We start from the raw sequence: 20,675 nt of genomic DNA on the forward strand, positions 1-20,675 counted from the left end.
TACAAAAGGAAAAAGTTGTGAAATTCAGTTGTAAAAACCCACTTGAATAAAGAAGAGGAACTGTTATCTAAATGTGTGAAAATTCACAGACATCCGTGGTTACAGAGATGATCATAGTTCTGTGTGGGTTAAACCAGTGCGGTCAAACTGACTGAGTTTTTACAGCCAGCAGTAACATGCTTCTGAAAATACTAGAAATCAAATCACAACACAAAGAGACAAAAAACAACCATTAGTGTTGACAGCAAGTTCAACAGACTATGACATTATTGGCATCACTGTTCTTGGTAAGACTAAAACAATCTATCAAGACCAGTTTCATGACGATAGGAAAAATTAACCCCTTAACATTCCTAAGGTCTCTTTTGAAGGTATGTGTACCTTGAGTGTTACAGAGGAAAGCTAACAGGTAAAAAGGTATTATTTTTATTTAAATGTCATTATATTTTTTTGACCACAAGTCACCTTTATTTATAATGTGCTTTTTACCATGTAGATTGTTTCAAAGCAGCTTTACAGTGATAACAGGAAAATAACAAAGTTTGTTTGTGCTGTACAGCAGCTCTAGAAGAAAACAGTGTCATTGTCCAGCTTAAGTAAGTTCAGTGTTGATTCTGTTAGTCAGTTAGGTTGACTTTTTATATTAAAAGCTAAGTTAAAGTCTTTATTGTCATTTTATTGCTGTGCAAGACAACAAAATATGTTGATATCCCATGTTCTCAAACATATACGTAAAACAACAACAATATTAAAAATAAAAAAGGCAACACAAAGCACAATAAATATAAAAATGTCAGTATAGTTTAAAAGTATGTAAAAAATACTGTTTAAAGTGAGTAGTGCAATTACAAATATAATTTATATACATTTATATACAGGAACCGGTCAGGAAGTGTTCAATAGTTGTACAGCTCTAGCAAAAAAGCTATTTTTTTAGTCTTTTGGTATGAGAGTAAATTGTCCTGTATCTCCTACCCGAAGGGAGGAAATCAAAAAGGTAGTGTGCAGGGTGAAAGGGATCTCTAATAATTTTGCTAGTTCTGCTCCGACATCTGGACAGATAAATGTCCTCAACTGATGGAAACTGTGTGCCAATGATATTTTTTGCCATTTTGGTAAATTGTTGCAGAGCCCTCTGTTCCTCTCTTGTACAATTACTGTACCAGGATGTGGTGCAATACGTTAGTACACTCTCCACATCAGTAAAAGTTAACAATAAGTTTCTGAGGCAATCTTGCTTTCCTTAATCTTCTCAAAAAATAAAGATGTTGTGCTTTTCCAATGACAGTGGATATGTAGACCAGGGGTGTATTCCAGAAAGCAAAGTTAACTTACCGTCACATATACCCTGAACTCTTGGTTTATTAACCCAAACCTTGCTTGCTCGAGGTATGCTGGTTCCAAAAACACGTCCGAGAGCAAGTTCAGCCAAACAGGGACCTGTCTTCACAGCCACCACATTTATGAACACAGGACAATTCAAATTTAATTTAGAAGTAGGAAATTACTAGTCATCCAGTTTTGTTTATCAGCAGTAAAAGCAGCGGTCCTAATACTGAGCCTTGCGGTACTACATACTGAACTTGTGATCGATACAATCTCGTATGACCTGGTCAGATAAGTATGATTTGAACCATGCCAATGCAATTCCACTAATGCCAACATAATTTTTGAGTCTGTTCAAAAGAATGTTGTGGTTGAAATGCAGCACTAAGATCCAATAACACTAATAGTGAGATACAACCACAATCTGATAAGAGCAAATCATTTGTAACTCTAATAATGGTTTAAATTGATGATTTAACAAGTTTAGACAATTCTTCCTCTCCTAAAGCAGTGAATGAATAGAATTTTTTCTTAAGGACACTACAATGCAGTGTACAATGTAGTAGATGGTTGCATGGTTATAATTTTTTCTCTAATATTATCAATCTTGCAAGTAAAGAAGTTCATAAAGTCATTACTGCTGTGCTGTTTGGAAACATCAGAAGTTGAAGCTCTGTTTCTCATTATTTTAGCCACTGTATCAAATAAACTTAGGGTTGTGTTTGTTTTCTTCTGAGAGTCTAAAAATAAGCAGATCTAGCAGTTTTTAAGGCCTTTCTGTACACAGAAATGCTTTCTTTCCACAAAATGTAAAAATCTTCTAGTTTTGTTTTCTTCCAGATGCACGAAAGTTGGTTTTGCAACCTTGGCTAAATGTAGTAAACACAAATGACGATCTGAGATGTCATCACTCTGCTGCAGAATTTCAACACCATCAATATCGATTCAATGTGTCAGTATTAGATCTAGTATTAGTATTAGATCACAAGGTGGAAACATCTTGAGTATCTTCAGGGCATGGTGCCAATGACACATACAGATTTTCATAATGAAACACCAAGGCGTTCATAAAATATAGCATTTTGCAGCAAAATAAATTCAAAATAGTCGCATTTTAAAGCATCTCTGAAGTGCTGTGTCACAGTGCACAAATCCAACTGACGAGAATTATTACTGTCAGAACGGCTCATGCCACTGTAAAATTCACTGGTCAAAGGAAAAACGTACAATCATTTGGTGTTTGTAGTGTTAATAAAGGACTCTGGATCTGATATATTTTCTGAGGACTGGAGAGAGTAAAGCAGCACATTATAAACAATGTGTAGAAACACTCCCTCTTTTTTTAGAGACGCTCATGTAGTGTGTGCAAATGCTTTTTGTTTGACCAAGCTGGATGTTGAATTCATTTTCTACAAGTGAGTCACGGATAGTGGCTAACTTTTCATTAACAAACAAATTTCATCAATAAATATTTTATGATTTTATTTCTAGAATTTAATGGCATGCAGGAAAGTGCTAAAAGAAAGAAGTGAAACTAATAGTAATGCTCTCGTGTGCAAAAGAGCCCATAAACAGTTTTCAGACCAAATATGGGTTGAGCCAGTGTGGTTAACAATATGCACTTCTCATAATGAAGAACATGTTTCACTCAGATGTAAAGCAACACTTCACTGTGGTATAGTGTTACTAAATAGCAACTATAGCTGGATTTAAACACACAGTCTATCAGATTAGAGGAAGTTAACATCCACAGTAGGTGCTTAAACTATATAAAGAAAAGAGAGAATTATAAACAGAAAATGGCTGATAAGTGTGATCTGTGTCTGCTGGGACTGATCGTTCTCTCTTCACTTCTCACAGGTAAAGAAATCTATATTTTCTCTAAAGACATTTAGTGAAATTAGTCTGGAAAGAGTTCATTTGAACATGCTCAGTTTATTCTTGCACACATTCACAAACATCTGATGATGAACAATTATCTTCATATTAAGAGATCTGAACTGCTCTCTGATAAAGAAAAAGAGTTTATTCTGAGAGCGTGTTGTTTGTGAGGAAAAAAGACTGATTTGAATCATCTTTTTTTTATGAGGGTATGTTTTGTTTTCATTTGTTAATATATATCATAATGATCATTCAAATGTACTTGTGTTTCAGGTACAACTGGAGAAGAAGTGACTGATGTGTTCATCAGTTCTGGTGAAAATGTCCGTCTGCCCTGTAATAATGCTCTTTCTGACTGCAAATCAACTACATGGATCCATAGCAGATTCAGACATTCATGGATAGTTAAAATGATTACTTTAGGGAAAAAGAAGAAAGACACAGAGAGACATGAGAGACTGGGGTCTGACTGCTCTCTGAATATCAAGAATGTCACAAAAGAAGATTCTGGATCTTACATCTGCCAACAATATGTGAATGGCAAACAACAAGGACCTGATGCACGTGTTTTTCTGCATGTTCTTCATGGTAATTTATGATTATGTGGTCAATTTAAAAAGGGCAAATTCTTGGTTTAAGCTCCCATGATGATTAAAGAGAGGTGATTCATTTTTTATTTTTTGTTTCAGTCTCTTCATCATCATCATCACCATCATCATCATCATCATCCTCACAGACTGAGATCAGTCCAGGCCGCTCTGTGACTCTCTCCTGTCAGTTGTATTCAGTCTCCTGTGATGATTGGGTCTGTTCTGAAGGACTTCATCTGTCGTGGGTGAATAAGTCTGGTGTTGATCTGAAGACAGACTCCAGATATCAGATATCATTACATCGCTGTATCATCACTCTGACTACAACACTTCTGAATGAAGATGACAACAGAGAGTGGAGATGTCAGCTTACTCTCAGAAATCAACTCAAGACCTCAGCCAGATACACTGGCAATAATTCAAGTGAGAAATTACCTCTCCTAACTCTGTTTCAGAAGACTGTGTTTATCATATCATAATGATCATTCAAATGTACTTGTGTTTCAGGTACGATTGGAGAAGAAGTGACTGATGTGTTCGTAAGTTCTGGTGAAAATGTCCGTCTGTCCTGTAATAATGCTCTTTCTGACTGCAACTCAACTACATGGATCTACTATAACAGATTCAGACATTCGTGGATAGTTGAAATTATTACTTTAGGGAAAAAGAAGAAAGACACAGAGAGAAATGAGAGACTGAGTCTGGGGTCTGACTGCTCTCTGAACATCAAGAACGTCAAAAAAGATGATTATGGATTTTACACCTGTCAAAAATATGTGAATGAACAACAAGGAACTGATACACGTGTTTATCTGCATGTTGTTCATGGTAATTTTATGATTATGTGGTCAATTTAAAAAGGGCAAATTCTTGGTTTAAGCTTCCATGATGATTAAAGAGTCTGTGATTTGTGTTTTATTTTTTATTTCAGTCTCTCCATCCTCATCATCATCCTCACAGACTGAGATCAGTCCAGGCCGCTCTGTGACTCTCTCCTGTCAGTTGTATTCAGTCTCCTGTGATAATTGGGTCTGTTCTGAAGGAATTGATCTGTTGTGGGTGAATCAGGCTGGTGTTGATCTGAAGACAGACTCCAGATATCAGATATCAGCTCCAGATCGCTGTATCATCACTCTGACTACAACACTCCTGAATGAAGATGACAACAGAGAGTGGAGATGTCAGCTTACTCACAGAAATCAACTTAAGACCTCAGCCAGATACACTGGCAAGAATTCAGGTGAGAAACTAACTTTGCTAACTCTGTTTTAGAAGACTATGTGTTTGTATTGCGTGACTTAACCCTCATTCTCTCCTCCTATAACTAACAAAAAAGTCCCTCACAGGCCAAAATGATCCGAAGCCCTATAATTATGCTCTTATTTTTATTTATTTATTTGTTTATTTTTTGTCCAGAAAACCTATATCACTTCACTTTGATAATATTTTTTTCCTATTTTTAATGCATTTATGGAGATTTTTTACTTTAAATTACTTGATTTTATCAATAAATAATACATAAATAATAATTTAAGCACATTCTTCACATTACATTTAAGCACATTCTTCAGAACTTAATAACCCTTTTATGCTGCCTTCACATGCTCTCGTAATTATGAATCTTTGCTGATGTTGTCTTGATGAAAGAGAACCAGTTGGATTCAGAGGATATTTGGTGAATGGAAGGTCTTGGCCGAAGCCTGGCACAAGCTTGAGGTCCCTTAGAAGCTTCTAGCATCAGCATTTTTCACATCAGCTTTTTTCAGTACAGGAAAAGTGAGCCTGTGATCTTGTGATCAGTGATTTTAAAGTGAAGATGTCACACCCTCTTGAGGTGTCTGAGCCAATAATGAGTTGTTCCCTCAGAGGGAGACAGGGCAACGCTCGCAGGCGAAGTCCTCGAAGGGCAAGGTCGATCTGAGGACCGTCATTGCCACTAAGAGGGCTTCGTCTAAGAAATATGGCATAAGAAAAGACGGCAGAGGTGTCAGGATCCTAAGGGTGGTCCCCTCCGAAGCCAGACGGTGTTCACCTCTTTCAACGGTGCCCGCCTGCCTTCGGTGCCCTCAGGGGGGGCGCTCTGCCAACCCCGTCGCAATGTCGGGGGGCGCAGTAGTTCGCTCTCTGGTACAGCCAAGCCAGTCGTTCCCTGCCGGGGCGCCGCTTCAGGGCACTGTGCTGGCTGCCCATATTACACCAGAGGCCAGTCTCGAGAGGTTGATTCCCTTAGTAGATTTTCGAACAGAATAGTCTGTCAAACGTATCTCAGTGGGTCCTGCACACGATAGAAAAGGGGTATGCCATTCATTTCAGAACACGCCCACCCCATTTCAGCGGGGTTCTGCCTACAGTGGTGGGCCCAGAGCAGGCTCTGGTGTTGGCACAGGAAGTAGAGACTCTGCTGCAAAAGGGTCCCTCCTCCCAGCAGGGAGTCAGGATTTTACAGCCGCTACTTCATTGTTCAAAAAAAAGATGGGGGGTTGCGTCCGATTTTAGATCTACGTCAGCTAAATCGAACAGTAGCGAAGCTCAAGTTCAAGATGCTCACTATCAAACACATCGTGTCACAAATCAGGTCCGAGGACTGGTTTGTCACGGTAGATCTAAAAGACGCATACTTCCATGTATCAATCCTCCCACAACACAGGAAGTTCCTGAGGTTTGCTTTTGGGGGCGAAGCATACCAATATTGGGTTCTTCCCTTCAGCCTAGCACTGTCACCCCGCACCTTCACCAAGTGTGTAGACGCGGCACTGACGCCCTTGCGAATGCAGGGCAACCGCATTCGCATAGACCGAACTACATAGACGATTGGTTGATTCTGGCTCAATCAGAGCAGATGGCAGTTCAACATCGAGATGTTGTTCTCGCCCACATGAAAAGGTTGGGGTTGAGGCAAAGCGCGAAGAAAAGTGTGCTTTCTCCTGCTCAGAGAACCACTTATCTAGGCGTTGTATGGGATTCGAATGTAATGCGTGCTCGTCTATCGCCTGCTCGCATAGCATTGATTCTATCAGCTTTTACAGACATAAAGCTAGGCCAGTCACTCACTGTCAAACAGTTTCAGAGACTGTTAGGTCTGATGGCAGCAGCATCCAACGTGATACCTTTTGGCCTGCTGAACATGAGACCATTGCAGTGGTGGCTCAAAACCAAGGGGTTCTCACCGAGGGGGAATCCTTTTCGTGTGATCAGGGTCATGCGGCGATGCCTTCGTGCCCTAGTCATATGGAAACAACCTTGGTTTCTGTCCCAGGGACCTGTGTTGGGAGCTCTCGGTCATCGCGTCACGCTAACGACAGACACGTCCCTCACAGGCTGGAGGGCGATCATGAGTGGTCGCTCTGCTCGAGTTCTATGGCAGGACCATCATCTCTCCTGGCACATAAATCACCTGGAGATGTTGGCAGTGTTTCAGGCCCTGAAGCACTTCCTTCCAGACCTCAGGGACCATCATGTGCTAGTTCACTCAGACAACATGTCGGTGGTCTCATATATAAATCATCAGGGGGGGTTTGAGGTCGCGCCCGTTATACAAACTGGCTCATCAGATCCTCCTGTGGGCCCAGGGGAAACTGCTCTCGGTCAAGGCAGTTTATATCCCAGGGTATCTCAATGTGGGAGCAGACATCCTGTCGAGGCAGGGGCCGAGGCCCGGGGAATGGAGACTTCACCCCAAGGTGGTGAAGCTCCTATGGGAGAACTTCGGCAGAGCCGAAGTGGATCTGTTTGCGTCTCAAGAGACGACTCACTGCTCACCTCTGGGGCTGGATGCTATGGTACAGCTGTGGCCGAGGCTGCGTCTGTACGCATTTCCCCCGATTGCGCTGCTCCCGGGAGTTCTGGGGAGAGTTCGCCAGGACGGGGTCCGTCTGTTATTAGTAGCCCCGTTTTGGCCGGCCCGAGTATGGTTCTCGGACCTGATGTCCTTGCTAGACGGCTCTCCAATGGAAATTCCGATCAGGAAGGACCTTCTCTCTCAGGTGAGCGGGTCGATCCTTCACCCCCGCCCGGAGTTGTGGAAACTTTGGGCTTGGCCTCTGAGGGGGCCCAGCTCATAAGTTCAGGTCTCTCAACTGAGGTTGTTGAGACCATCCTCCAATCCAGAGCTCCCTCCATGAGGAAACTCTACACCTTGAACTGGAAATTATTCACTTCCTGGTGTGAAAATCAGCAGTGGGACCCAGTTAACTGCCCCATTGGCGTGGTGCTGGAGTTCCTGCAGGAAAGATTTTCCACAGGGCTATCCCCCTCCACAATAAAGGTTTACGTGGCGGCCTTAGCTGCTTACCACGCTCCTTTGAGTGGTGTATCTTTGGGGAGACACCCGCTTATTACTCGTTTCCTTCGTGGCACTTTGAGACTTAGACCTGCGGTTCGCACGAGGGTACCGGCTTGGGATCTGGCCGTTGTATTACAAGGCCTTTCTCTGGCCCCCTTCGAGCCTATCGAAGAAGTCCATGAGAAGTTTCTCACACTAAAAACTGTGTTTCTTCTTGCTATCTCGTCTCTCAAGAGAACTGGAGACATTCAAGCCCTTTCGGTCTCTCCCTCATGCTTGGAATTTGCACCCGGCATGGTTCAAGCTTTCTTGCATCCGAGACCGGGATGTATTCATAAGGTCCTCACTAATCATGCTGCAGGCCTTCTGTCCTCCTCCCTTTCAGACGTCAGACCAGGAGAAGCTTAATCTGCTGTGCCCTGTCAGGGCTTTAGATGCCTATGTCCACAGAGCTACCCTGTGGAGAAAATCTGACCAGTTGTTTTTCTGTTTCGGGTCACCTAGGAAAGGTCACCCTGCATCTAAGCAGAGAATGAGCAAGTGGGTGGTTGAGGCCATCTCACTTGCTTACGAGTCGGTCGGTCAGCCTTCACCTTTGGCTGTCCGGGCTCACTCGACCAGGAATATGGCTGCCTCCAAGGCTTTATTGTCAGGAGTATCTCTTCAAGAAGTTTGTGATGCGGCAGGCTGGTCCTCACCGCATACTTTTGTGAGGCTCTACGAGCTAGACATCGACTCCACTCCGGGGCGCAGGTGCTATCGTCCTAGTGTGCGCTCTGACTTCACATGGACGGTCACTTGCTCGTATGGCGACGTGGGCATTTCGTTCCCAAAGCGCTTGACGCAGCGCGAGTTCCCTTGAAAGGAAACGTCTCGGTTACATATGTAACCTTAGTTGCCTGAATAGGGAACGAGACGCTACGTCGCCCTGCCATACTGCCGGCATGCCCGTAAGCGCCTTGCTTTAGGTTTCAGAAGCTGAATGAATGCGTTTTCGGGTAGGCTTTATAGTTTCCTGGTCAGTGACGTCACCCGCCTATGACGTTCCATCACTCTATTGGACTGATTTCATGTGTGCTTCACGATGCAATCACGCAGAGGCGTTCCCAAAGCGCTTGACACAGCGTCTCGTTCTCTATTCAGGGAACTAAGGTTACATACGTAACCGAGATGTTTCCAATAACGTGTTTTGCAGCGTTGAGCAGTGTGGCCAATCACAGACAAATCTGTTGATTTCTGGAATGCAATGAGATGTGAAGCCTTGTTTAAGCCTCGTTTACACTGCACGCGTCTGTGGCGCGTTACGGCTCCGGCAAGGTTTTGTTCCGTCGTCTGCGTGGTGACAACTCACACCACAAGCAATTCAGAAGCGAAGTGGCTGGATTCGCGAGACCATGAGATTTGCCTGTCTGACGTTTTTTCCTTGATTTTTTTTGTGTTTTTAATGGCTAAATGGTTATATTTTGTCCGGTTTAATTGTGTTTATTGCTATGCCATACTTTATTTTGCTGTAGCCTACAGATGAAGTTAATACACTTAAAAGTCCAGTTATGGATGACAAGAACAAAAAAGTTTTAAGTTTTTCAACTTTGAATCTCTTGTCTTCAGTTTCTGGCCTCCTAGTGATGTGAAATATGAGCGGGAGTTTACACAGGGTGATTATTTTCACTTTATTTTGTATTTGAGCTGCGCGTCTTGGACACGGCATCCGTCAAAAATAGGCGAGGCGCCTATCTTTAGTGAAGCGGCGCGGCGCGGCGCTTCTGGGACGCTCTAAAATGCACCGCGGCGTGGCTGGCGTAAACACGAGCATTGACTAGAGTGGCCATGTATCAGCTCCGGTTGCCGCATCGCAGCCGTAATGCACCGCACACGCGTTCAGTGTGAAGCCTCGTTTACACTGCACGCGTCTGCGGCGCGTTACGGCTCCGGCAAGGTTTTGTTCTGTCCTCTACGCAGTGTCAACTCACACCAGAAGCATTTCAGAAGCGAAGCGGCTGAATTCGCGAGACCACGAGATTTGACTGTCTGATGTTTTTTTCCTTGATTTTTTTTCATGTTTTTAATGGCTAAATGGTTATATTTGGTCCGGTTTAATTGTGTTTATTGCTATGACATACTTTATTTTGCTGTAGCCTACAGATGAACAACGGTAATTTTCTTTAAATCTTCCAGTTAGGAGACTTTCGGGTAAGCTGATCTACAGAAGCTTTTGTGCCTTTGCGCTTTTGCTATGGAACGTCATCATTGTCCTGCGTTCTCATTGGTTTGCTGGTCTATGGCGGATTACATGGCAGGATAAGCTATGAGCCGATCGCTCGCCCAAAAGGAAAAATGAGCTGCTGCCAGATCTCGATCAACGAAAATCACATTGTATTTGATACAAAACTAACTAGACTTAACCAAATGGGGAAAAAATCATAACTAAAACAATTTTTTTTTATAGTATTTCATTTTCTCCATAGGGAATTTTTTTTATGAAAACTTGTTTAAGACAGTCATACTGTAACTATCATATATACTGTAACTGTAACTGTTAATCGATAGTTTGTGTCTTATTAGTCTTATTCTTAATTATAGTCTTATTTTTAATTATTAATTTAAAAAGTACTTCTGGCATCAGTAGCGGTTTTTGGCAGAAAATGCCGCCCAGGGAGGCATTTTTTCATGATACATGGGGGGCGGCACAAGCAGTTAAAAAAAAAACCTTGCCCAGGGTGTAATTCAATGTAGAACTGCCACTGTCTGGCATACATTTAAATTGATGCCATGGTGTTTCTTATTTGTCATGTCTGATTTAAATCTGTGTCCTAAACTGATACGTTTAAAGGGTTAGTTCACCCAAAAATGAAAATAATGTCATTAATTACTCACCCTCATGGCGTTCCACACCCGTAAGACCTTCATTGATCTTCGGAACACAAATTAAGATATTTTTGTTTAAATCCGATGGTTCAGTGAGGCCTGCATAGGGAGCAATGACATTTCCTCTTTCAAGATCCATTAATGTACTAAAAATATATTTAAATCAGTTCATGTGAGTACAGTGGTTCAATATTAATATTATAAAGCGACGAGAGTGATGGCTGATTTCAAAACACTGCTTCAGGAAGATTCGGAGCGTTATGAATCAGCATGTCGAATCATGATTCGGATCGCGTGTCAAACCGCCAAACTGCTGAAATCACGTGACTTTGGCGCTCTGAGCTGTGGATTTGACACGCTGATTCATAACGCTCCGAATCTTCCTGAAGCAGTGTTTTGAAATCGGCCATCACTAAATAATTTGTTATTTTGTTTTTTTTGGCACACCAAAAATATTCTTGTCGGATCTTGAGAGAGCTCCGAGAAACCGGAGATCTTCAAATAAACTTTTATTAGTGATTCCAAGAGTACATCTTAAATCTCCGGGAGACCGCGCTTTTGCTGTCGCTGGTCCAAGACTATGGAATAAGCTTCCCTTCGAGGTTAGATCGTCCCCTACACTAGGTATCTTCAAGAGCTGTTTAAAATTACATTTGCTCTCTCTGGTGTTTTAACTTCACACAGGAGTATTTATTATTGACGATGACTATTATTGATGATGATGTGTTTTTGTTGTGTGGTTTGTTTGATTTATTATATTTTAATTATTGATTTTGCTTACAATGTACAGCACTTTGGAGCTACAGAGTAGCCTGGAAAGTGCTTAAATAAATAAATACAATACATTCAAATACACAAAATACATAAAAATAAATGAATAAATAAAAACAAATAAATTAACCAAATTTGTTACATAAACGAGTTGCTTCACGCACAAAAGCAAATTTATAGTGATTTGTAGAACATCTAATTGTCCTTAAACGTGGCGTGTTGCCATCCTCAACACTTGCTGTAGTCATCATAGTAAGATGTAAGACTTCGTAAGGGAACTCCCATAATTTTTGAGCACATATTAACAATACCTTGCAAACGATTTTTGACAGTGATGAAAACCAACAAATAAAAGAAAAAGACAAGATACTTTCAACAAATGAATTGTAAAATGACCTGAGGATACCTCTCTGTAAATTGAAAGAATTTCTCAGCACAAACAATCTCTGGCGTGACTTTTTAATAGTTGCATCAGAATTTTGGTCAAACTTTAACTTATTATCAAAAATCGTTGGCGTCAAACCCCCTACATCCCTTAATTTGGCAAAAAGTATAAACAACATTATTTACACAGTATTTACAGAGTCTTATGGCAAACAAATCAGATTCGGTATCCAAGTCGTAGTCAAACGGGCAATGATCTACATACATGAAAAACCCTCACCTTTTGAAACCAAAATAGGTGAGTGAATTTGGTGAGTGATGGTTTCAATAATTTTAATATTTTCTGGTATATCTAAGTTAAGTTATCCAGGAGCTCTGTTGACATAGACTTAGCTAACGTTAGCTACAGCTTGATGAATTAAGTCATTGAACACAGCAGGAGAGAACGCAACATTAGCCAGCTAGCTAAAGCTCCGGTGGAAAATTATTAGCTAACGCTACCGTTTTTGAGGAGGTAGATTTTGAGGTGAGGGGACTGACAAGGCAGAAGGTAAAGTGGTCCACCGTTCTATCAATAAGCAGACCTGCCAACCTGTGCGCAATTTGCGTAGCGGATACGCATTTTGACTTCAAAGTACGCTGGTACGATTTGTCACTCTAAACTACGCAAAAACCTGGTAACGCCTCTGTGCACGCGCAGTCCTCAAATCAAGCAACAGCAAAACAAGCAGAGTTCGACCAATCATAGCGCTAGGTTCTTCCCCCAAATAGCAAGTGGGGATGATTGACAGATGCGTAAAGCCTATCATTAAAAAGACACTGAAAATCGACACCAATAAAGATTCCCGCTCGATCCATAATACTTAGTAAGGAGGCCATAATAATTTTTGACTCATGGCTGAAGTTAAGTTTCTCCAGCTCTCCCCAGGTTGGCAAAAAAAGCATCTCAAAATGCATCAGATTGATGCTTTAAAATATGGAATATTTAAATTTTTCTTCCAGGGGGAGCATTTTTCTTCCCCCGGACCCCCCTAGAGGGGTAATATCCTTCTCACCTTTTTCACCCCTGACCCGTTTTCATGCTTGGATCTAATAAACCGGGGAATCAGAAATTACAATGACAATTAACAAACACTCATAGTTTCACTAAACACTCACAATCTCTCTGGCATGACACTCTTTCTCAATCAAACAATGACAACACGAACAAAAGCGAAGAAAAACAATCAATGAATGTGAAGAACGATGGCACGAAGCACAAAGTCAGCGAGGCACGAAGGCAGAGGATGAGTGTTTGGGTCGGTCCTTATATTTGGGTCAGGTATTTGGCAGGACCAATCAGTTTTCCACAAGTTAATAGAGGCAGTGCCCACCTGGAACACAAACATGTCTATACACACACACACACACACACACACAGAGAAAGAGAGTATACACACAAGGACAGTTGATACAGACACACAAAATATCTCAGGGTCTTAACAGTGATCAAATCAATAAAATGTATTAAAATGATTAATAATTCCTAAAATCATCTACAAAAAGTAGCTCTTTAATCAGATTTGTCAGTGAGATGGAACAAACATGATCCATTTCTACAGGAGGCTCTTAACATTTCCAGTAACTGATCTGAAGACAACACTGATATGAGCTGCATAAGATGAATGTTTATTAATTAAATGCTTTTTCCAAAATATGGCGTATCTGAACAAAAAATCCATCTTTTAAACTCTGAGTGGACAGCAGCTGCACACACTCCTGATCTGGGCTACAGCAGTTGAAATAAATCAGTCTCCATTTGTAAAAAAAAAAAAAAAAAAATGTCTTGATGTTGTGATCATGCATTAAAATATGATTTTTGTATTTCATTTTTGGTTTTAATAGATGTAACATCAACTACAGCAACAGTACTGATTACAGGTGTGTATGAACATCATCCTCATGGAGTTTTCTAGAATCAGTATCTAAATGTACTGAATCCTCTCTAGAGTTGTTAAAATGGCTGAAAAGTAACTCTTTTTTTAATGTCAAAGAGACATCATTCTCATCTAGACAAAACAATAAATCATGGTCGTTTAATGAACATATGAGATATACAGTAGTCTGTTAGTGTTTCAGCTCATATAAACAACTCTCTGCAATGATACTGATTGGTCAATTGTGGCATTCAGCCATCAGATATTTCCTAATATTTCCTCACTGTCCAGTACAATTAGGTGAGGTGTGAGGACAGGGTTTAGAGATAGGGACCAATCAGCTTGCAGCCTTAACAAGTGTGTGGGGGGGGGATATTGTAGTTAAAATTACATCAGAGAGGACATCAGTATTAATATTACTCTGATGTTGTGTTTGTGTTGTTGTTTGGTCAACTGTTTTGTACATGGAAGCTTTAAAGGGTTAGTTCACCCAAAATTGAAATTCTGTCATTAATTACTCACCCTCATGTTGTTCCACACCTGTAATACATTCATTCATCTTCAGAACACAAATTAAGATATTTTTAATGAAATCCGAGAGGTATATTCTCGTCCATAGACAGCAATATAATCAACATTTTCAAGGTCCAGAAAGGTACTAAAGATATAGTTAAAATTGTTGACATGACTGCAGTGGTTCAAACTTAATGTTATGAAGAGACGAGAATACTTTTTGTGCGCAAAAACAAAACAAAAATAACTATTTTATTCAACAATATCACATCGACGGTTTTAACAATGTCTTTAGTTTCTGGACCTTGAAAGTGGTGGTTAAATTGCTGTCTATGGAGGAGTCATATACCTCTCAGATTTCATCCAAAATATTCTAATTTGTGTTCTGAAGATGAACGAAGGTCTTACGGGTGTGGAAAGACATGAGGGTGAGTAATTAATGAAAAAATAATAATTTTTGGGTGAACTAACCCTTTAAGATAAACACTTTATAACTGCTGAACTATGAAGTGACAAAAGTAGCTCAGAACACCAACACATCTGTAATAAACTGACAGAAACTTACTGAACTTTCTATAAAATCATGATCACAAGTATCAATTTACTTCATTATATATAGGGATAAATATTCTATTAAATGTGGCATTTATTATTGTATTTGTAGATGTTTTTATATATTTGGTTAAACAGTAATACAGTCCTGCTGAATGTGTCTCTCTATCGTCTCTCTCTCAGTGATTGTGATTGTTGCTGCATTCGCTGTTCCTCTTTCTGCTCTTATTATCTGGATGATTCGTAAAAAAAAAAGTGGGTGAGTTCTCATAATTCTTACTATTGTATAACAAATACTTAAATTCACTTTCAGGTTGTATCATAGAAATGTGAATGAAGGCCTTAAAGTGTGACTTTTAAAGATGTATCAGTGATTTATGAGTATTAAAAATCCTTTTCCTCTTTTTGAAATACTTCCAGACTCTGTCAACTAGAACAAAAATGACTCAAATGAGCAGTTTAAAATATTTCAGTGTGATTGATATTAAGCAGCTACTGTGTTTTTGCATGTTTCATCATAAATACTTCTGAAAACTAAGGCTCTTTCGCAACTATTTTCCAGATGACATAGAAGAGGAAAGTGACCCTTCTGTAAGTATTATAATATTAGTGATTTACATCAGCGCATATGGACAATAAAGACATGCCTTAATTCTGAAGAACATCTGAACTGTAGATTATTATAAGTATTAATTAAATGATTGCTTGATGAGGCTTGATTTGAATGTGACTGGAGTGTTTGCTGTTCTTACAGTTGGTGTGAGTTTCTTCCACCACTGAAGAGCTGTAGATTGAGAAATGAGCAAGAGCACTTCCCTTTATGTGGCCTATCTAAAAAATACATTTTTTACATGCAAAATCTTTTCCACATTTAGGAGCCGACATATGCGAATTATTCTGAGATTTCAGCACAAAACATGACAGAATAATGTGAGTAGATACTGTCACATTTCACTGTCTGCTCGTCACTGACATTAATAATCAGAGAAAGTGACCTGGAGAGTTTATATAACTTCAACATGTTTTGGTTCAGGCACCAAGTGTCATAATGAAGTTCTTTTTCACGGACCCTAAGATAATTATATTATTTTGATTACAGCAGCATAGAAATAAATATTGAAGTAACTCTAAATATTTTTAACTCCAGATACACATTCTAGAATTGAGAACATGGAAACAAACTCAACACTGGCTGGTGAGAAGAGAATCAAGAAAAGTAACTGCATCGTGCTGACTCTTAAAAAGAACAGACATAAAACCTTCTTCTTGCTTTCACTAATTCTTAAATCCCTTTCCTGTACTATTCTAGACCATGACTGAAACTTTGTATTGTTCCTCGTCTTTAAGTTTAATCGCTATGTTGTGTTTTTCATTTGTAAGTCGTTTTGGATAAAAACATCTGCTAAATGAATGAATGCAATTGTAAGCTTTATAAGCAATAAATGTAAAGAGAAGAAGAGTCTTTTTGTATATACATTTCAGGAATACTCAGTGAATTATTTTATGAATGCTTCCTTCAAGCATGATTTGTATATTAAATGCTTGCCAAAATCCCATTGTCACTTCATCTCTTTGTTTTTCTTCTTGCTTTTGTTTATCATGGATTATTAATATTAACTATTTAATACCATTTATTTATTTTAGTGTTTCATGCCTTTCTTTAGTACATGGAAAATGAAAGTTCATTCATTTCCGTACATGATTACAGTTTAACATTGTGATTGTAAAATAATCAAGGCTTTTATTGAAGTGACCACCAGGGGTCGATGTGTTTGCAGACTGTTGAGTGTTTTTGCCATGATGTTGGTTCAGTATCTGCTCATGTATTGTTGAGAAATCAGAACAGGGATGTTTTTCTTGATGTTTCTTAAGAATAGTTCACAAACCACAGTGGACATACACTGATTAGGCACAACATTATGAGCACTGACAGGTGAAGTGAATAACACTGATGATCTCTTCATCACGGCACCTGTTAGTGGGTGAACATATTAGGCAGCAAGTGAACATTGTGTCCTCAAAGTTGATGTGTTAGAAGCAGGAAAAATGGGCAAGCGTAAGGATTTGAGCGAGTTTGACAAAAGGACAAATTGAGATGGCTAGACGACTGGGTCAGAGCATCTCCAAAACTGCAGCTCTTGTGGGGTGTTCCCGGTCTGCAGTGGTCAGTATCTATCAAAAGGGCTCTAACCGGCGACAGGGTCATGGCAGTTTGTTGCGTATGGGGCTGCATAGCCACAGACCAGTCAGGGTACCCATGCTGACCCCTGTCTACCGCCGAAAGAACAACGTGAGCATCAGAACCGGACCACGAAGCAATGGAAGAAGGTGGCCTGGTCTGCTCACGTTTTCTTTTACATCACGTGGATGGCCGGGTGCGTGTGCATCGCTTATCTGGGGAACACATGGCACCAGGATGCACTATGGGAAGAAGGCAAGCTGGCAGAGGCAGTGTGATGCTTTGGGCAAAGTTCTGCTGGGAAACCTTGGGTCCTGCCATCCATGTGGCATCCATGAAGCTTCGGAGCGTTATGAATCAGCGTGTCGAATCAGCGGTTCGGAGCACCAAAGTCACGTGATTTCAGCAGTTTGGCGGTTTGACATGCGATCTGAATCATGATTCGACACGCTGATTCATAACGCTCCGAAGCTTCCTGAAGCAGTGTTTTGAAATCGGCCATCACTATATAAGTTGTTATTTTGGTTTTTTTTGGAGCACCAAAAATATTCTCGTCGCTTTATAATATTAATATTGAACCACTGTACTCACATGAACTGATTTAAATATGTTTTTAGTACATTAATGGATCTTGAGAGAGGAAATGGCTATGCAGGCCTCACTGAGCCATCGGATTTCAACAAAAATATCTCAATTTGTGTTCCGAAGATTGAAGGTCTTATGGGTGTGGAACGGCATGCAGGGTTGGGCAAAAATACATCAAAATGTATTTTAAAATAAAATACCAAATACTTTCATTTTAAGTGTATCAAAATAAACTACAAAATACAGCAGCCACACCATGTATCAAAAGAAACTACTGTATTTTTGTATTTTAAAAATACTAAAAAATACTTTTGCAAGGAAGCATTAAATTTCTTCGCAAACCTTCCATCAATTGGCCTTTTTGATCTATCCCTTCACCATTACACTGACTCAGTTGATTAAGTAAACAATGTTTGATAGCAACAGCTTCTCTCTGCCCGATAAATGCAATAAATCTGACATATGCAACCAGTTAAAGGCACAATATGTACAGTAGGATTTTTGGATTAAAATATCCAAAACCACTAGAACAATGTTATATATTTTGTTGACCTGTGTACTTACATTATCCCAAATGTTTCCAAGAATGTTTAAATCCAGAGAAATAAGCAATTTTAACCAGGACACAGGCTGTGTCCATGCGGCGCCTATCAGTGACATCATTACCCTCAGTTTCCGGTTTTATTTTGTAGAAACCATGGAAAAACCAAAGATGCATTATATTCCTCATCTGTCTAATAAAACATGTTTGGATTCATTCATCGACAGAAAACTAATCATGTTATATAGCTTCTTGTTTAAATCTTGTTTTCTTGATTTACCGTGAGTACCATGTTTTACCATGACTAATATCGATCTAGCTTACTGCAGTGTGCAACAAGTGTCTCATAGCAGCTGCCAAGCGAACGCATAGAGTAGCATTATAACAACTTTCAACACACAAATGTATCTAATATAATAAACAGCGCTGCGTTACCCAGGGGCGCAACTGCACCTTTGCTGAGGGGTATGCAAGATCATGGTTGGCGCCCCCCCTAGCCTACATTGTGTTTTGTCTACTTGTGACTTTAATGAATATGACATTGAGCAATTGATATGATCAATTAATCCAGAAAATCCAAAGGATTCACATTTTCTCACATTTTTCAATTTTCTTGCCACTCTATATCTCCTAACCCTCACACACAGAAAACTTCCTGCATTTTACTGTCGATTTAACACGTTAATTAGATTAATTAATTACGATTAAAAAAACATTTTTTAATGCACTTGCCCCGCCCCAAACCTATGTAGGTCATCTGATGAGGAATATAATGCAGGGCAACAGCTCACTATGCGATAGAGCTTACAGAATGCAGTTAGAATGGCCATAAAACTCAAGATACTGGAGCAAAAATGCCCCTTAGTGAGTTTTTGTCTCATATTTATCATATGAGTTAAGCAGTATCACAAAAGTAACGGATTTCAATATTACACGAGTGCTGTTTTTGTCCCAAATAAAATGAGTGCAACGTGCAATACTTTTTTTATACGTAAGTTCAAAATAAGTTTATATTGTGTTATTTTAGACAAAATATTGTCTGGTTTGTTCAATTTTGCCAATGAAACTATAAAGACAAAGCAGAACTGTTCGTCTCCACGCAACACACGGCAGTGTTTCATTTCTGAATCTGCATTTTGAATGTAACAAAAGTGTTTCAGCGGATCATTCATAAAAGACTTGAAGTGGCGCTACACAGACCGACCGGTGTAAGACATCAAACACTTACAGTGATATAGGTTACGCTTACCAATTTCTTGTTATCCACATGGACATCGATGTCCTCATTTTAAGACACTGTTTTCCATTTTCATTTTCTTTTTTGCGTTTTCTGTTTTCTGTTCTGCGCCCCAGAAACGCTTCCCTCCTCTGTCCATTTTGGACATGTGACTGTCCGTAACAGAGCAACGGCTCTTGTCGAAATGGTGAGCAGTTGATATCACTTGAATTTAAAATGCTAAACAAACATTATTTTTTCAACAAACATCATTTTTAAATTTATTTTAAACGTTTTATTCAAAAAGATTTTCAAAGACGTTTTGGCACAATGGCGCCCCCCTCCGTGCGGCGCCCCTATGCACTGCATATACTGCATACCCCATTTTTGCGCCACTGGCGTTACCCAACATACGCAAAAGACCAAAAAAAGCAGAAGCGGTGACTGTGGCATAATAAAATTTCCGCTGCTCTCGAGACGTGTCACGCTCGTCTCTCTTTAGCAATCTCTCCAGAGGTCTCGTTCAGCATCCCATGATTCCACAAAATCAAGGATAAGTGACTGAATAAGCGACCTCTAAATTTACATATTGTGGCTTTAACAGATCAAATATTCACATATCCCTGTGATCTCCCAAGGTTAGTTTTAAAGTAACCAACAGTTTAATGTTTAACAGTTTGTGAATGACTCATAATTGTATCCTAATTTAGTTACTTGGTGTTTGGTAACGAAGGGCCTACTTTGCATCAGCAACACTGACTCAATGACAAACAAGTCATTCATAAGAAGACAACTGATGGCACCTGTATTCATAGCAAAGTTTCTAACTAATTAATAAATTGATTGTTAATCATAAATATAGGGGGCTGCTGCTCATTATAATAGTTTTAAAGAACATTATGTAAATTGGTAAACTATTTAGCCTAGGCTACTAAAACAAACACCAAAACTTAACTGTTGTGAACTCAACAAGTCTGGGCAAACTACTGAGTAGGCACCAATCACCAATCAAAACTACAAAAATACACAACTCTGAAGTATTTTGATACAAAATACAAAACCTTTTTCATCAAC

The 20,675-nt window shown here is 39.7% G+C and overlaps 1 protein-coding gene across 2 annotated transcripts; it reads left to right on the plus strand.

Moving 5' to 3' along the window:
• Positions 1-2,967: 2,967 nt before the first annotated feature.
• Positions 2,968-16,636, plus strand: LOC127509930 (neural cell adhesion molecule 2-like). 2 transcript variants are annotated; one of them, XM_051889303.1, is made up of 10 exons: positions 2,968-3,186; positions 3,481-3,795; positions 3,897-4,220; positions 4,305-4,625; positions 4,729-5,037; positions 13,984-14,019; positions 15,264-15,339; positions 15,643-15,671; positions 15,956-16,010; positions 16,228-16,636. In XM_051889303.1, exons 1-8 carry the CDS (start codon positions 3,126-3,128, stop codon positions 15,644-15,646), a joined length of 1,446 nt encoding a protein of 481 aa, XP_051745263.1. In that variant the 5' UTR covers positions 2,968-3,125; the 3' UTR covers positions 15,647-15,671; positions 15,956-16,010; positions 16,228-16,636. The 2 variants fall into 2 exon arrangements, with proteins under 2 accessions (XP_051745263.1, XP_051745262.1); XM_051889302.1 differs by having other exon boundaries at positions 15,264-15,335.
• The last annotated feature ends 4,039 nt before the right edge of the window (positions 16,637-20,675 follow it).

The sequence above is a fragment of the Ctenopharyngodon idella genome, chromosome 3 (assembly GCF_019924925.1).
Source record: "Ctenopharyngodon idella isolate HZGC_01 chromosome 3, HZGC01, whole genome shotgun sequence".
NCBI classification, from domain to species: domain Eukaryota; kingdom Metazoa; phylum Chordata; class Actinopteri; order Cypriniformes; family Xenocyprididae; genus Ctenopharyngodon; species Ctenopharyngodon idella.

What these genes read in the sequence shown, in the direction of transcription:
- LOC127509930 (XM_051889302.1), top strand. Translation starts at nt 3,126, where the DNA reads ATGGCTGATAAGTGTGATCTGTGTCTGCTGGGACTGATCGTTCTCTCT. An exon ending in GATGATTCGTAAAAAAAAAA is followed by an intron (nt 15,336 to 15,642) that starts GTGGGTGAGTTC and finishes ACTATTTTCCAG; the next exon opens with ATGACATAGAAGAGGAAAGT. An exon ending in AAGAGGAAAGTGACCCTTCT is followed by an intron (nt 15,672 to 15,955) that starts GTAAGTATTATA and finishes TTCCACATTTAG; the next exon opens with GAGCCGACATATGCGAATTA.